At 46.2% G+C, this 17,221-nt stretch overlaps 1 protein-coding gene across 2 annotated transcripts; it reads left to right on the top strand.

Annotated features, from left to right (window-relative positions):
- The first annotated feature begins 3,294 nt into the window (after nucleotides 1-3,294).
- Nucleotides 3,295-14,580, top strand: AK2 (adenylate kinase 2). 2 transcript variants are annotated; one of them, XM_036867338.1, is made up of 6 exons: nucleotides 3,297-3,446; nucleotides 5,185-5,295; nucleotides 5,424-5,518; nucleotides 10,171-10,243; nucleotides 11,436-11,631; nucleotides 13,681-14,580. In XM_036867338.1, exons 1-6 carry the CDS (start codon nucleotides 3,372-3,374, stop codon nucleotides 13,683-13,685), a joined length of 555 nt encoding a protein of 184 aa, XP_036723233.1. In that variant the 5' UTR covers nucleotides 3,297-3,371; the 3' UTR covers nucleotides 13,686-14,580. The 2 variants fall into 2 exon arrangements, with proteins under 2 accessions (XP_036723223.1, XP_036723233.1); XM_036867328.1 differs by having other exon boundaries at nucleotides 3,295-3,446; nucleotides 11,436-14,580.
- The last annotated feature ends 2,641 nt before the right edge of the window (nucleotides 14,581-17,221 follow it).

The following is a 17,221-nucleotide window of genomic DNA, read 5'->3' as shown; positions in this document are numbered from 1 at the left end:
CTGCAGTTTCACTCACGCCTGACGTTGATGGCACAGGTTCTGGTTCCTAGCTGGATTCAATTCTATCTACCCTCTTGAAAAAATGATCCAGTGATGTCTGGGTAGTAGCTCTTTTTTTCTCGTCATAGATGGCACAGTACCACTGGATTGCATTCTGAACGGCTGCTGCAACCTTCGTGTACCATTCTGCTTTCAGGTGCTGTGCCTTTAACAGTGCCTCCTCAGATAAAGAAAATCCCCTTGCCATTTCCTGCATCGTGAATCTCTTCAGTTCTTCAGTTACTTCTTCCTCTTTTCTGTCTTCGTCCTTTCTCTGGGCCTCCAATTCCTGGCACTTCTTAGTACCAGCTACATCACCGCTTCTTTTACACTTGTTTCAGGACATCCTGGGCTTGAAATAAAGATACTATACTTCTGTACTCTTTTACAGTACTGTACGGTAAGGTACACAAAAGCGCAACCACTTGTAGAGGATGCACGCACGTGACAGTGTATGCCAGACACGTGAACTAACTTACATGATTGGACATGTGAATGCACGTTTGCATCTTTGAAAGTTTGCAGCTTGAAGGTTTGTATGTAGGGGACTTACTGTACTCTAGAGATGAAGAAACCGAGGCCTAAGGCTATATAACTTGTTCAAGGTGACACAGTGAGTAAACTGTAAATCCCAGATCTGTACCACTATAAAACCCAGTCTTGCACCCCTGCCCCAGGGCTTCACAATCTGTGTGCATCAGAATCCCACCACGCTACCTGAAAACCACTCAATCATACACTTTAAGGGCAGGCCTGGCTTTGTATTTTTAGCAAGTGCCCCGGATGATTGTGATAATACACTGATGTTTGAGAACACTAACCCCACCATGCTGCCTCCCTAGTGGTTTTAGCCATTCTGAACCACACCCCCTTCCCAAACCACAGGTTTCTCATACAGAGGGGGGGCCTATTTCTTGGGCTCAACAGTAGCCCATGGCTAGTGAGACACATGTGGCTCAGGGCCTCAGCAGCAGCTGAGTGTGGCCCAGGGGTCAGCAGCACAGCCAGGCCTGGAAGCTTGTTTAAAATGCAGATGCTCAGGGCCCACCCTGTAGAATCAGAATCTGCATTTTAGCAGTACCCTCAGGTGGTTTGGAGTAGGAGAAGCATTCCTCTAAAAAAAGTATAAGCGTGAAGTGTAAGGGGAATGAAATACAGCTATTTCATCAGGCTTCTTCTATAGTTTGCAAGTAAAGAGTAATGCAAAAAAGAAAGACCTTGAAAGGAGGTCTTTTATTTACTGAATGCCTACGGTGTGTCTGATATTTTGGGTGCTTTATTTCATTTTATCCTCACAACAGCCCTGTGAAGTAGACATTATCCCTATTTGACTGGTAAAGAAACAGATTCTGAGAAATTAAGTAACTAGCCAAAGGTCATAAAGCTATTGAAGGCAGCCAGGGTTCATGTGCAAATCTGTCTGACTCCAAAGTTCATGCTCTTTGCAGCCCACCCCATTGACTCCCGTGCAGCCAGCAAGAAATGAAGGAGCTAGTCTTCCGCCATGCGGCGTCTTCCCTCTGGGAGTGTGCTTCCACACAGCCGTAGAGTCTAGTCACCTGAAATAGCACAGAAGAGTCCTATGGTTTAGAGTGGTAAAAATTGGAAGGTTAGGTTCTGTGCTAACAGCTCTTCTCTGGTGTTTTGGTTACTCTTTCCCCTGGAACAAGCCTGACCTCCCAGTTTTTCACCCAAGTTAATTTCAACAACCAAGGAGAAAGATCAGCAGAAAAGCACAGCTCTCTGGGTTTGTGGCCACTGTGCCAGCCCGAAGGACCAGAAGGTTTTCTATCACCAGAGCGTCCTGACCTTCACTGGTTTCCCAAGTGCGGTTTTAAATACCTCATCTGGGTTCCATTTTGCTATGCAGTCGGTTCTCTGAGCTGAATCAGTCCATGAGTCACAAACCAGCACTTGTTGCCCTGAGCCCTATCTATTTAGCCTTTACCATGTGCACCTAAGAAAGCTCCCAATGAACTGGTTTGAACAAGGTTCCCACCCTACTTCTTTTCCAAAACAATTGAACCAGAAAGCAAAGTGTTAGGCTGCTTGAACTGATTCTATTCCTCATGAATTCTGCATTCTTTTTGGCCACTACAAAACCAATGTCGAACTCTCCAGGGTCTCTTCTCTTCTAGTCTTCATTCTGTTGTATAGTCCATCAAACTATGAACTCATAGAGGACAGAGTCTGTGTCTCCTATTCATCTGTTTCCCTGGTACCCAGCAAGGTTCTTAGAAGAGGCATCTTCGAAGTATTAGTATTTTCTTTCTGTATGAATGAATATGGAATTGACAGGGGTTACAGTAACAGCTGATGTTCACTGAGCACTTACAATGTGCCTGGCCCTGCGTATGTGGAATTCTATATAATCTCATCAATCCAGTGATATAGGTAACATCTCCATTTTACCTAGAGGAAATTTAAAATTTAGAAAAGTGATACAATTCTTCGCAAGTCACATATCCAGTCATTGGTGGACCTGGTGTCTGAAACCCAGGCAGTTTGACTCTCAAGCCTATGCTCTTAGCCAAAAGGCTATACTGCTCCCTAAAGCTACTAAGCACTTACTGTTTGCCAGGTGCTCTTCATGTATATGTCTCATCTGATCCTCACAGCTACCTTCTGAGACAGAGACTTTTTGCCTTCATTTTAGACAGATGAGAAAACTGAGCCTCTTGAGAGGTTAAGTGATTTGGCCCAGATAATGCAGCTACCTAGTGACAGGGAAGGGGAAGAACCGAATCTGCCTGAGGGAGACTTCTGCACGTGGCTCCAGCTGCCTCCCACGCTGGTGACCACAGTACTTGACAGCCACACGTCCATCCCTTTGGCGAATATTCATTCAGCACATTACATGCCAGCCGTTGTGCCAGGTGCTTTATATACATGAACTCATTTAAACTTCAGAGCAACCGTGTGAAGTGTTGGTACTGCTGTTTCTGTTTTTCCCATTTATAATGGGGAAACTGAGGCTTACGTGTCACTAGTGTGTCTAGTGGAAGTAGTGATAATAGCTGATATTTATGATGGCTTCCTGTGCTAGGTGCACTGTTTTAAGTGCCTTATATGTATTATCTCATGTAATTCTTAACTACAACCCTATAGTCATATGTTAGAATATAATGTAAGGTACTTTTATCCCAGTTACAGGTAAGGAAATAGGCATTTGTCAGAGTTCACATAGCCAGTAAGTGGCAGGGCCAGGTTCATACCCAGGCAGTCTAACTCCAAGGCCTGCACTGTTAACCTTATCTTGTTTTTTGTCTTCCCCTTCATAGGCACCCAAGTTGGCTGAAAACTTCTGTGTCTGCCATTTGGCTACTGGGGACATGCTGAGGGCCATGGTGGCTTCTGGCTCAGAGCTGGGAAAAAAGCTGAAGGCAACTATGGATGCCGGGAAACTGGTAGGTTTGGTGGTACCAGTGAATGTTGATATTCCTCAGAGTCTAGATCTGCCCTGCCTAATAGGGTGAGCACCAGCTACATGTAACTACTGAAATTAATTTTAATTTAATTTAATTTAAAATTAACTTCCTCAGTTTCACTTGCCACATTTCAAGTTTTTGCTAGCCCTCACAGATATAGAACATTTTAATCATTGTAGAAAGTTCTGTTGGACAGCCCTGTACTGCGGGGTATTTTAACAAACTGGCACATTATGTGAACTTTTACAGTAGCAAGTTACTTGGTTCATTCTGAATTTATGACACTTATTTTATTCACGGTATTCTTGAAGCTCCTTTGTGCTGGCACATTTTGTAATATACCCAGTTTTAAGGCCAAGAATGAAACTGCCATCCCTAGGCCAGAACTCAAGGGTGATTCAAGAGAGGACTCAGGTAGTCTCAGAAGTGTTTTTAATCTACTTTTGTGATTCTGTTCTGTGTCTTTAACAGAGGGGTTGCTTGGCAGTTGACAAAAGTAATCCTTCTTATTTGGTGAATATAATAGCATTTTCTCTTGTTTTTAGTCCAGTTGATCTGATTGGAGAAGTACAATTTATTACCTACTAAATGTTTTTTGATTAGTGCCAGAGCTTAATTGTAACTGAGTTATTCTGGGACTTGGCCTTAGGAAGAAGTCATTTTGTGCTTGGCTCTCTGGTCTTTACGTATCTTAGAGTATTGGTTGGGGTGGGTGCTGGGCCTCCTGTCAGGCTTTGAGATTCTGGACCTGGGGTAGCCCTGCCTGTGCGCCCAGCTGCCCCTTTACTTCTAGCTTTCCCTTCATGTTAGTGAGGCCGTAAGTCAAGCCATAAAGCTAGATATTTTGGACTTTGGGTCTTGGTAGAAGATCCCGTACTGAGAAAAAATTGGGTTGTGGCAATGAGATTACTTATCTCCAGCCTTCACTTAGTTGCAGAGCTTATACTTTGTCCCCAAGTTCACAGCTGGTCCCAGGAGATAAGAGCATTAGCTACCAAAATGGGCAGCCTTCACTCTAATACTGGCAGGGAACTTTTCTTGCAGTGAAAGCCCAGGAGGAAAACCAGTTTTTGGAAGCTAGGAAGGATCCTTGTTGGGGTTTTTAGAGAGGCTCAGAGGAGTGTTGGGCTGGCTTCTTGGTTCCTTGGTTCTGAACCAGTCTCGCCAAAGTCAGTGAACTTCTCTGTTGCTTCATGTCCGAGATAGCCTGGGTCACTTTACTGTTAGCCTAATCAAAATTGTGAAACAGGAAAAGTTGGTGCCTTTCTACATTCTGGTCAACGCCCATTCTCTCCTGGAGCCCTCCTCAGGTGGTCTCTCAGCTATATGTCCTCACTTATGTCTTGAAGATAGCTGATTGCTGAGGAGCTGTTATCTGACTGCTAGGACTCTGACTAATGGCCAGAGAGGCCCTCAGGACCTGAGAAATGGAGGTCTCCTGGTGGGGTGACAGGCACTCCTCTTCCCTCACCCAGATTACTGGGACACAGGAGAATCTCAGGGGAAGAGAATGTGTATATGGCAACCACAGAAATAATCATGAGACTGAATCTTCCAAATGGAGCCACTCCATATTTGCTCTGATTTTTGCTTCTTTGGGGTCAAGAACCTGTTTAGTAATCAGGTTATACAGACATAAACTTATGACCCTGGAGTTGGGCTAATGCCACCTAGTTAATGGATTTACCCCCAAGATTGTTTTGTTCTTGACTTCCAGGTGAGCGATGAAATGGTCGTGGAACTCATTGAGAAGAATTTGGAGATGCCTCCATGCAAAAATGGTTTTCTTCTAGATGGCTTCCCTCGGACTGTGAGGCAGGCAGAAATGGTGAGTGGCTTGGTTTTGTATCACCATTGCATGAAAGCAAATCCTGGCCCTCTATCTCTGTATTCCTTTGAGGGAAATGGGTCTTATCAAGCTCTGGTAGCTTAGGTGGGCCACACGCTCTTTTACAGCTTGATGGCCTCATGGAGAAGAGGAAAGAGAAGCTTGATTCTGTGATTGAATTCAGCATCCCAGACTCTCTGCTGATCCGGAGAATCACAGGAAGGTATTTGTCCCCTGAAGGTCTCTTCTTTTCATGCTTCCTCAGAGCTTTGTCAGACGACAGGAACTGCTCCAGCCTAATCCCAGCCATGAAGCTTAGTGCCGTTTCCACATGGATTGACCTTATTTGGTGACATGGGATGGGGATGTGGAAGGAAGAGCAAGGGATCTGAAGTCCAGCAGCAACTCAGTCCTGTCACCTTTTAACTCTGACCCTAGGCAAGTTTCTTAACCTCTCTAAGGCTGTTTCCTCATATGTAGAGAGGGAGTAATAGTACCTGCTTCGAGGACCCATTGTGCATGGTAGATAGCATATTGTGCGTATTTCAGAGCCTTGCTTACCTGGGTGCTTAAGAAATACTAAATTCCTTACATGTATATCTCCATTTTAGTGCTTTTTAAGTCCGATTTCAGTTGGAGTTGCCATACCTTGCTTTAGGCTTTTTATCATAAAAATATTAGGACCATCTACACAGTTTAGAAAATTGAGGAAAAACTTGCTCATGGTCCAGCCAGCTTAGCGAATAACACTATAATTTTTTTGCGTGTTTTGTTTTAAAGTGCTTATTTCTCTATAGTAGTTAACGTTGAACACAGAAATGCTTCTGCTTCTGATGAGTTTGCTCCTAAAAAGTGCCACTGCTTTAGGCTACAGTTTCCTCAGCCCTCTTTCACTACCACTCTACCATCTGCTTTGTGCCTTCCAGAAATATGTGGGAAGCTCTCAACCACTAAAAGACTCTCCCATTCTTGTCCTTATTATGGGCTATATAGCTTTTTTTTAATCCCTTAGTCACTTTAATGGAGTCTCAGGAAGGTGGTCAGCCTACCATCTTGAACCAGACTTCCATGACTATTGTTTTTAATTGCTGCATGATATTTCACAGTACGTGAACCATCATTTACTTAATTGTTCCCCGATTGTTGTACATGTGTGTTCTTCCAGTTATCCATTGTTAAATTCATGCTGTGACCATCGTAGTACATGTAAGTTTTTTAATTAAGGGGGCAGTGTTTTCTGATTGTAAATGTTATTACTTTGATTTCCTAATGAGGTTGAACATTTTTCTCCATGTGTCTGCAGTCCATATCTTTAAGGAGAGAGGCAGCAGAGTAAGTGTTAGAGGTGTTCTCCTGGAAGGCTGTGTTAGATACAGTGGGATCCACCTTATATTAATTTTCTTTTCAAATGTCCAGGTTTCATGTTTCCAGCTATTGCATAGGCTCCTTCAGTGCAGGAATTTTGTTTCTTTGCCCTGGCACAGAGTAGGCAAACAAAGTTGATGTAGTCCAGGAAGCAGTAGAGTTGACAAGAAGGGACATGACCAGGGCTGGGGTCCCGGACATTGCAAAACAGATGTTAACAGTACTAGGTGACACGAGGGGCCTTTGATCTGATCAGCTCAGCTTCCTAAGTGCCTGCTTTGTGCAGGCACAGCTCTGGGAGCAGGGGGCCAGTAGAGAATATAGAACAATATGCTGGTGCCCATGTCTGACCTCAGAGCGTCTACAACCCCTACATGAAACCTGGGCTGTTTAGTGCAGTAGGGGTCCAGGAAGACAGCCTGGGGGCAGGGAGGGAAGTCTGGCTAGGAGAGGTGTAAAGTCAGACTTGACCTTCCTGGATAGAGAGGATTTTGCTGAGGCTTTCCCAGAAGGGAGTAGAGGCAAGAATGAGTATGCTTTCAGGGAGGGACTCTAGCTAAGGCTTCTGGCAGAATGTCTGTCCAGAGCTGGAGAAATGGCTTGGGAGGCTGGGTGGTAGAATGAGTGCGGTTGGGAAGGTGGAATGGGAGCCTGGCTGGGGAAGGTCTGCCAAGGAGGAGAGGGTAGACAGGAGTGAGTCAGGAATCATGGGATGTTCTTAAGCCACTAGGCGCTGTGGCAGATACAGCATTTTAAGAACATTAGCTTGGTCCTGGTACACAGGCTAAATTGAGGGAAATAAGAAACAGACAAGGACCCCACTTGGAGGAGCCTGATGTGATCCACCGGTGAAGTGATGGAGACTGGGGTTGGCTGGTGGGGCACTGAGGGATTCTGAAGAACAAACTCCAGAACTGTAGAGGGCGAAAGAGGCAAGACTCGGTCTCTTGGTTTGGAAGTGAGTGGTGTAGTGTGGCCCTCTCCCTTACAGAGGAGGAAACAGAACAGGTCAGACTATGTAAAGGTGTTTTTCCAAGCCCACTTGCATATCAGTGGCAGAACTAGCACCAAAAACCTGCTTTCTGCCTCCTCGTCCACTATGCTGATTGTTGCAAGAAAAAGAGTCAGGAACTAGCCAGTTTAATACGGATCTTATTTAAATCTGACATGATAAGGACCCCACTGTAAATGTCTTCTGAATTGGCTCTGACCTCACTTCTAATAATTGTATGGGTTATTATTTTATTTCTTGCCATAAGTATGGCTGGTGGGTTTTGATTTTAACCTATTCAGTGTTGGCTCTCTGGTATCATTAGCCTAATGTCTTGTACCATCCCCATTTTGTGGATGAGAAAACAGGTGTCTAAAGTATCACACCTAAGGTAGCAGTGGCTGTAGCATCCCAGCCCGATCCCTCCACATCGTCACCTCCGCCTCCAGGCCAGGCTCAGTGGCTTATAGAGCTGTTTTGGTTGGTACTTAAGACCAGTCCCATTTTAAGAACTTGGAGATTGGTTTCTTTTCCCTTCTAGGGAATGAGTCTTGCCTTCTTTTTTTTTTTTTTTTTTTTTTAATTAATTAATTAATTTATTTTTTATTTTATGGCTGTGTTGGGTCCTCGTTTCTGTGCGAGGGCTTTCTCTAGTTGTGGCAAGCGGGGGCCACTCTTCATCACGGTGCGCGGGCCTCTCACTATCGCGGCCTCTCTTGTTGTGGAGCACAGGCTCCAGATGCGCAGGCTCAGTAATTGTGGCTCACGGGCCCAGTTGCTCCACGGCATGTGGGATCTTCCCAGACCAGGGCTCGAACCCGTGTCCCCTGCACTGGCAGGCAGATTCTCAACCACTGCGCCACCAGGGAAGCCCCTTGCCTTCTTCTTAAAATGATATTTGGAAGTGGGGAAGGAGCAGTGTTATATGTAACTGGAGGGCTGAGGGAATCTGGGAATGTGCAAGAGCTGATGTAGAGACATGGAGAGGAGAGAATTGTGTTTGTTGCAGCGTGGCTGCTGTGTGCCCTGTGCTTTCCAGAAGGTGAAGAAACAAGGTCCAGGGACTTCCCTGGCGGTCCGGTGGTTAAGACTCCACGCTTCCACCGCAGAGGGCACGGGTTCGATGCTGGTTGGGGAGCTAAGATCCTGCATGCTGCACAGCGTGGCCAGAAAAAAAGAAACGTGGTCCACATTTCATGCCCCCAGCCCTTCCCAAAGGAAAGCTGTAGCTGAGCCCCGTAGCTTCTGCTCTTCCTCTCCTTGGGTCTCCTAGTGGGTGTCATTTCCCAGTGGATGCACCAGAGGAACCCCTCCAGCAACTCAAGTAAAGGAGGGCCCAACCTCGTGTTACATGATTGCAGTCACAGGCCCACTCAGTGTAACTTACTCACTCTGCTATCAACTTGTCCCCCATGCTGTAAATGGACCACCTTATTCTATAAATGGACCACTTGGCCCCCCAAAATATGCTGTCATTAAAACACAGTATCACATTTTACAAACGTGTGGGTTCGATAGTCTAACCCAGACTTTCCCAACTGATGTGCTGAGATGTTGACCCCCTCAGCCACGAGAGCAAGCACCCTGAGTACTTTCTGTGTATGCCAAGAGGTGAAAAATGTTGGGAAGCTCTGGCCTAACAGACCTTCATGAGGAGAGTAGCCATCAGTTAAATAAGCAGACCTTGGTTGGCATAGAATTGGGAAGCCACGCGAAGTTGTGGGCACCAGCTGCTGAGCAGTGTTTGGCCTGCCTCCTTCCCTTCTTAGGTTTCAGGGGTCCTGTGGTGTGACCATTCCCAGTCAGGAGCGTGGGCTTGTTGCTTAAGGGGACACGGCAGAGATGCAGCTGCCAGCTACATATTCTGTACCAAGTAAATGCTTCTTGAGCTCTTTATTCTATGACTTAATATGTTGTTTTCCCTGATGCCTTGAATATTGCCCTCTGATGGCTGGGCTTTCTGTGTCTGTGTGGTCACAGAGGTGTTCAGCATTGTCTGCTGGTGTCTGCATCCATAGCACATGTTTTTCCTATAGCACCTTTCACCTTTGGTTTTATAACGAAACTAATTTAGAAAATAAGGTTAGTTTCTCTGTCCTCTCTCCCCCATGGCACTTTGTCCAAATCTCTGTTAAAGGATTACCAAATTTATTGTAGTTATTTATTTCCACATTTGTCTCCCCCTCTAAATTAATCACTGTTTGTGAGCAGGGATCGTGACTCATTGCTCTATAGCCCCTGAATTCAGCTTAAGGCCTGAATCGGAATGCTCTCACACAGCCGAATTAGGCCGTCGTTATACCAGCCTCTTCAGCCAGACACGTATTTTAATGTTGGGTCAAAAGAGAAAACTTACTCCCTCTGGCATATGCCCAGTTATTTTCCTAAGCAAGAGATGCCTGTAACGGGGTTCTCTGCTGGATTAAAGTCCTTGCATCCAGCTTCTCTGTCTGTGCTTGTCATCTTGGAGACCCCTGGGGTTCCGGCAGCCTGATTCCTGTTCATTTGCTGTCTTTCAGACTGATTCACCCAGAGAGTGGCCGTTCCTACCATGAGGAGTTCAACCCCCCAAAGGAGCCCATGAAAGATGATGTATGTAAATTCAGGACGGGAAGTTTCCTTTTCTTTCCTTCCTCTCTCTTACTTCGCTTTTTTTCTTTTTTCTTTCTTCCCTTTGTTCTTCCCATTTTCCCTTTATTCCTACCAATATTACGAACTTAACCATGAGAAATATTGCTATCACGTAAATCGCATGGGCTGTGGCTCGTCTTTAGAGTGTCCCTCCAGGTGGTTTATTGCTTGACCCTGAGGTAGCCACCAGTGCCAGCCACTTCCCAGTGCCCAGTGTGTACCTGTCTTTTGTCCAGAGCAGCCCCTTCCTGGCATCATGGCAACCTAAATGGTGAACTAATCAGGAGACGGCTGCTTGAAAGCCCCGATTAGAGCCACGGTTGGGAGGACAGTACTGAAGAGATGTTTGTTGACCAGTCCTGCTTCAGAAGAATATCGTCTCTCTCTAATGACTGTACTGTGCCCTACAGATTCAGAAGAGCCTGGCCAGGTTAACACTGCCAAGTTCCTATGACAGTCTTTAATTGTTTGCAGATGTAAAAGGGGGGGTCTCATACATGTTCACTGTAACATTTGCCGTAAATAGTTCACCTTGTCTGTTTTAGAACATGCAGGCAACAGTAAGAATTTCCTGGATTTACCTTTGTCATATGAGACAAGTTCATCAGGTCATACAGGTTCCTAAGCTATCTGTCAACTTAGTCACGTTTCACAGAGTTGGCAGTTCTATCACTCAGTGTTCCCTGTCGCTTGCCACTTTCAGAATGTTGATGGCCGGCACCCCAGTAAAAACACTGAATACTTATGCAGCTAAGATCCTAATTGCTACTGCATCTGTGATTTTGATGTATTCTCCTGGTCTCAGGGGCCTCTGTCTTTCTTGTTTCTCACCCTAGAAGTGTTTGTCTTGGAAGCTGAACAGCCTGAGCACAAGCTGTGAGAGAAAGACCTTGTCTGTCCCTCTGTCTCAGCCCTTTCCTCACAGTTGCTGTTTCAGGCTCCCTGATTTCTCTGGACCAAGTGGTCTGCTCCTGGGACCAACTTGCTGGGAGTAGTGAAGTTCTTTACAGTTCTTTATTGGAGGGGGTCTAGATTGTCTTGTCTTTCCCTCTGATGGACTTTGGGATCAGACAGCATCTCAGATCTGCATCCAGCATTGGATTAGGAGAACTTGCTGAGTCCTGGCCTTTCGTTACCCTCTTCCTGTTCTCAGATCACCGGGGAACCCTTGGTCCGCCGATCAGATGATAATGAGAAGGCCTTGAAAATCCGCCTGGAGGCCTATCACACTCAGACTGCCCCGCTGGTGGAGTACTACAGTAAACGGGGGATCCACTCTGCCATCGACGCGTCCCAGACCCCTGACGTTGTGTTTGCAAGCATCCTAGCAGCCTTCTCCAAAGCCACATGTAAAGACTTGGTTATGTTTATATAATGTTGGGTCCAAAAAGGAACTTCTTTCTTCTTCCTATCCCTGTTGAGGGAGTGGGTGGGAATGGCGGAGCAGGCAGAGGGAGGTTTCTTCAGGCCAGCAAGAGTATCATTTGATGGACTGATTAAAAAAGCACTTGCTTCATGTATCTTTGGCGTGTGTGCAACTCTCATCTCATCTGTGTGTGTGTGTGCGTGCGCGTGCGCATGAGTGTGTCGGTATAAGTCTGTGTACACTCTCCTACTTTCTAAGTTATAGGCAAGATTGCTTTACTAGCTGTTTATTTCTTTAGCCATACTCTAGATTTTATTTTTTGACCAAAATAAGCTAACTCAGGTATCTACCAGGTGTTCCAGTTCCCTAGTATTTTTTCCATCTCAAGAGCTAATTAGAAGTCCTGGGTCACATGAAGTCAGGCAGGGCCACAGTTCCTAGTGGCAGACTGTTGGCCAGAAATTCCACTTGTTTTCTCACCCGTAATGAAAAGCCAAATGAGTCAGTGTGTGGAAAGGGATCATTAATTTTTTTCCCCTAAACAGGAAGGAAAAGGCACTTACATTATAGATTCCAGAAATTACTGGGAGAGGATATCACCATAGAAAGAGCCAGGCCAAGTTGGAATATTTCTGTGAACTGCACCATGGTTCTGTAAAGTAGGAATCGTTTGGGACCTGTGTTGAATACTGAATTGTTGCCAAAGAATTAAACCAGGTGAAAGGTCCTTTTGAATTTAGACTATCTTCTGAACATCCAGGCTGGGCATCTGAGGGCAGTCAGTCCACTTCCCCAAATAGAGACCAGGCTAGGTTTATTTTTATTTTTAATGTTCGCCTCTGTTTCCAAGTATGAACAAACCAGTGATTTGAGGATCATTTTGGGATCATTTTGATTAGAATTTATTCAAACCCAGTCTCTGCAGGATGTGAAACCCATATCCCTTTTAAACTCAAACCCTCTCCCTTCCAGATCCAGTCCTTCACCCCTTACGTCATGATGGTGGTGGCCAGTCTCCCCAAGAAAGGATCACCCCAAAAATAAGATCACCTATGGCAGTAACCAGCTTTTATTCCTAACCTCAGCTCCCAACTATTAAGCATTTCCTGAGGTCCATGCTGTGCCTTTTGGTCTCTGGTTTGATTTGGGGCAAACAGATGAATTAATAGACTGCTGTGAGGGACCACAAAAACAGCAGCCTCTGGAAAAAAACCATTGAAAAAAATCAGTGGCAGGTCCAGTAAATAATGCCACCTGCCCAGTGTAATCTGCTGACTTGGTTTAGTGGACTATAAAGTGCCCAGTCCCCATCTGACCTGAGTTCTGCTGTCTGTGGGACCACCAGAGGTTTTGTCCTCTGTCCATCTGGAAGCTGGCTATGGGTACGTGGCCATCTCGTGTCCCTCTTTGTCTGCTTCAAGTGAGTGTCTGCTGACTCTGCTCTGCGTTGTTTCCCTGGCTGTAAACTAACTCCATCCATTCTTAACGGAAACCCAATCTGGCGTGGGGTGTTTCTGGGAAGCACATGACTTCTGGGAATGGACAAGGAAGGGGAGTGAAACCAAAACTGTCAGCTATGTCTGTGGGGATCTGGGCTCCTTCTCTGGGTGAGGGTGGCCTCATGAATCTTGGAGTCGACTCCTCTTCGAGTAGGGACAGTTGCAGGCATTTGGCCTCAAAGGTGAGGTCCTTGAATGTTTGCTGATAGAGTGTGCGTGATCCTTACTCAAATATTTGTCATCCGTCTATATGCATTCACGTGTGCACACACGTGCGTGTGATTTTTGGGCTATCAGTGAAAACTGGAAGATCGTCGGGGGTGCATATGCCCTTTTGGGGGTAGGTACGATTCAATTTTTGCTTCATTTAATTCCAGAACCTTAACCTCAGCAGGCATGAGAGCTTTCACCTGGCAGAGAAATGTCCAGTGTTTAATGCATTTGGTTGCCGGGGCGTGCATGCCAAGCTTCTCTGATATTTACTTGGTTTTTAAAAACCCATTTTGTTCTCTCTTGTTTCCTCTCTATTTCAGCCTAGTAACAGAAGGCCAGGCGAGACTGCACCACTGCTCATCACCCTGCGGCGTGATCCCTGCTCTTAGGTGCTGGGCAGAGGGGAGGGGTGGTCAGGGTAAGGATGGAGAGGGAGGAGTGGTGAGGGCTCAAGAGGAGAATGGGAAGAGCAGCAGTGTTGTAGTGAAGCAATTTCTTTTCCATGGAGTAGGAGTCCTAAAAAGTATCAGCAAAGGGAAAAATTGATTTTTTAAAACACTGATTGGAGGGTATAAATAGAAACAGGGAGATGCAGTATTATTTCTAAGGAATCACGTTGTCATTTACTCCGGACTGGTGACGATATTTTTTAAAGCCAGTGCCCTAAGACCTCAGCTTTTATCAGAACCTCATGCCAGCCCAGGAATGCAGGAAATCACACTGTGGTCCTGTCTGTCCTGTAGCTTGGAACAGGGCAGGAGTTGTCTACTAACCCTGGTTCCCCATACCATGAGATCAAAAAGTCATCTCCCCATTTGAAAGAGATACAGAGTGTGTTCATGGGGGTAGTGGCTCAGCAAATCAGGTTTACTGGAGTCATGGGGCAGGTGGAGCAGGCTGGTCTCACTCCCTTCCCAACCTACCACTGATGTACCAGCCCACCGGCTCTCGTGGGTAAGCTCTCGACAGCCACCCAGCATATGCCACAGTCCTACACTCTTGCCTTCCTCCATCCATGTCGTGTGAAAGGACCCTTTTTAATAAATGAGCAAGTGTCCTAAGCGACCTTATCCAAAGATTGTCCTTTCCATCCTCAAATCCTGTGACTGGGATCACTCAACAACACTGTGATGTATTATTTTCAATGAGGTGCCTTTCTTAACTGTCCAAATGCTGCCTTGTTTGGCCCCTAAATCAATAAAGTGTGTTAAATGTTTGTATCCCCTGTTGTGGCGTTTTTTTAAGGGGATGTGGGCTAGTAAAATGACATTGAATTCTGGATCTGACATTGAATTCTGGATCTGACATTGAATTCTGGATCTTGTGGTCACTAGAAGTGGTGAGAAGACAGGAAGGTCCAAGTGTATGTTCATCAGAAGAGCTTGCACCCTCTTGACCTTCAGCTGATGTGCAGGATTTTCTTGAGCCCAAGGACAAGGCAGCTTGGTCTAGTGGAGACCAGCACTGTGCTTGGAGTTCAGGGGATGTACAATGAACCCCAGCCAATCATTTACTCTGCTCCTGTTTCCCATGTGAATAAGAGGCTGGTGATGCCACCTTCTCAGACTCGTTGGCAATAAATGAAATTTATAAGAAGAAGCTTTTTGCTTGGTGCCTGGCACACAACAGACACTGGATAAATGCTAGTTGGAACTGAGGGTACACAGAAAAAATACCTGCTTCTTGCCAGGCTGGATGATTATTGAGCAGACAGTTGTCCGCAGCCTAGAAAGCCAGTGCTTGTAATCCCTGAGCCAGATTCTTGGCTGCCTTTTCAGCCGCCTCTTTAATATTCTTGGTTGCTTTGTAAATCCATTTCTTCTCCTGCAAAAATGAGCTTAAATCATTTGTCCAAACTGAAGCTCTCATGCTCTTTGGAAGGGCTGCCTTTGCTAGTGAGGTTTCTGAAAAATGACAGCTGTCCTGAAAACAGGAAGCTGGGCTGGAAGCGCTGTCCTCCAGGCAGGCGCTCTTGCTCTGGAGAAGGCAGGGCTGTCCCTGGCGTATGAAATCCTGCCGCCTCTTCCAACTCCTCCCTCTTCTGCTCCACCACTTCCCCCACCTCTACAGAGTCATTTTCAGGTGTCTGCATGACTTATTTGCCCTGACCTTTTCATCCCCTGAGGTATTTAAATGCTCCATGAAAATTTTCTTCCCTTCCATGATCATCGTGCAACAAACTGGGGGAAATCTGTGTCAGAGCAGCCTGGGAGCACACATAGTATGGTTGGAAAGGATAAATTTAAAGAAGACCGGGTGAGCTGTTATTCACTCACTTTGGGCTTGGTCTCATCTGGAAACCGAGATTGGCTGAGGTAAGAGTCGCCACCATGCAGGGAGGGCTGACACGCCAGCTCCTGCAAAGTGGCCTCACACCTACAATCCCACAAAGCACCCTAGGCAGTTGGAAGTGTCTTCTATCAACACTCGAGGAAGCCTAGCCTTGGAGTGGTGGTCGCATTCCTGAGGGCACCATAAGAAGCAGAGTCGGGGGCTTCCCTGGTGGTGCAGTGGTTGAGAATCTGCCTGCCAATGCAGGGGACACGGGTTCGAGCCCTGGTCGGGGAAGATCCCACATGCTGCGGAGCAGCTGGGCCCGTGAGCCACAATTACTGAGCCTGCGCGTCTGGAGCCTGTGCTCCGCAACAAGAGAGGCCGCGATAGTGAGAGGCCCGCGCACCGCGATGAAGAGTGGCCCCCGCTTGCCACAACTAGAGAAAGCCCTCGCACAGAAACGAAGACCCAACACAGCCATAAATTAATTAATTAATTAAAAAAAAAAAAAAAAAGCAGAGTCGGAGCTCAGTCTCTGACACCAGAGTCTCCCCTTGACCTTGTTGCTGAAGTGACTGAGTGACTTGGCACCGCTGCAGCAGAAAGGGCCCCTCCGGATGGGTTCTTTTTCGCAGACGCCCACACCACCAGAGCTGATTTGGGGGAAATCATTGCCAGACTGAGGACCCAAGGTGTGTGCTTAGGATTTCGTGTGCATGAAATGTCGCAGACAGGACAGAGCAGGGTGAAGAGCAGCCTTGGTCCTCAGGAAGCCTCACCAGCCTTTTCTCGGGAAGACAGCTGAATGAGTCAGAAGACAGATTTCAGCAGCAACTCCACCACCAGCCCTCTGGCAAGTTACGGCACCTCATCAGTTGAATGGGAATGATCCCCACCCCTCAGATGTGCTGACAACACTGGTGACCAAGACATTCACGCGGGCCAGGATGCCCGGCACACAGCAGGTGCTCAGTGTATGCTGATGGAGTTCAGAGAGAAAATGTGGGTGTTGGCAAGAGCTGTTGTCTTCCTGACTCAGGAACCAGGCTAGGTTAAGGATTCTTTTTTTTTTTTTTTTCTTTAATTTAGGTGTACTTGATTTACATGTTGTGCCAGTCTCTGCTATACAGCAAAGTGACTCAGTTATACACATAGAGACATTCTTGTTTTATATTCTTTTCCATTATGGTTTATCCCAGGAGATTGGATATAGTTCCCTGTGCTCTACAGTAGGACCTTGTTGTTTATCCGTTCTAAATGTAGTAGCTTGCATCTACCAACCCCAAACTTCCAGTCCATCCCTCTCCCTCTCCCCCCTCCCCCTCCCCCTCCCCCTTGGCAACCACAAGTCTGTTCTCTATGTCTGCGAGTCTGTTTCTGTTTTGTAGATAGGTTCATTTGTGCCGTATTTTATTTTATTTATTTTTTAAAATTAATTTATTTACTTATTTATTTTTGGCTGCGTTGGGTCTTCGTTGCTGTGCGTGGGCTTTCTCTAGTTGCAGCGAGTGGGGGCTACTCTTCATTATGGTGTGTGGGCTTCTCATTGCGGTGGCTTCTCTTGTTGAAGAGCCCGGGCTGTAGGTG

Source organism: Balaenoptera musculus, chromosome 1 (genome assembly GCF_009873245.2).
Source record: "Balaenoptera musculus isolate JJ_BM4_2016_0621 chromosome 1, mBalMus1.pri.v3, whole genome shotgun sequence".
Classification (NCBI taxonomy): domain Eukaryota; kingdom Metazoa; phylum Chordata; class Mammalia; order Artiodactyla; family Balaenopteridae; genus Balaenoptera; species Balaenoptera musculus.
Note: the sequence above shows the minus strand (reverse complement) of the source record. Positions and strands in the feature narration are given on the sequence as shown.

What these genes read in the sequence shown, in the direction of transcription:
- AK2 (XM_036867328.1), top strand. Translation starts at nt 3,372, where the DNA reads ATGCTGAGGGCCATGGTGGCTTCTGGCTCAGAGCTGGGAAAAAAGCTG. An exon ending in CTGTGAGGCAGGCAGAAATG is followed by an intron (nt 5,296 to 5,423) that starts GTGAGTGGCTTG and finishes GCTCTTTTACAG; the next exon opens with CTTGATGGCCTCATGGAGAA. An exon ending in AGGAGCCCATGAAAGATGAT is followed by an intron (nt 10,244 to 11,435) that starts GTATGTAAATTC and finishes TCCTGTTCTCAG; the next exon opens with ATCACCGGGGAACCCTTGGT.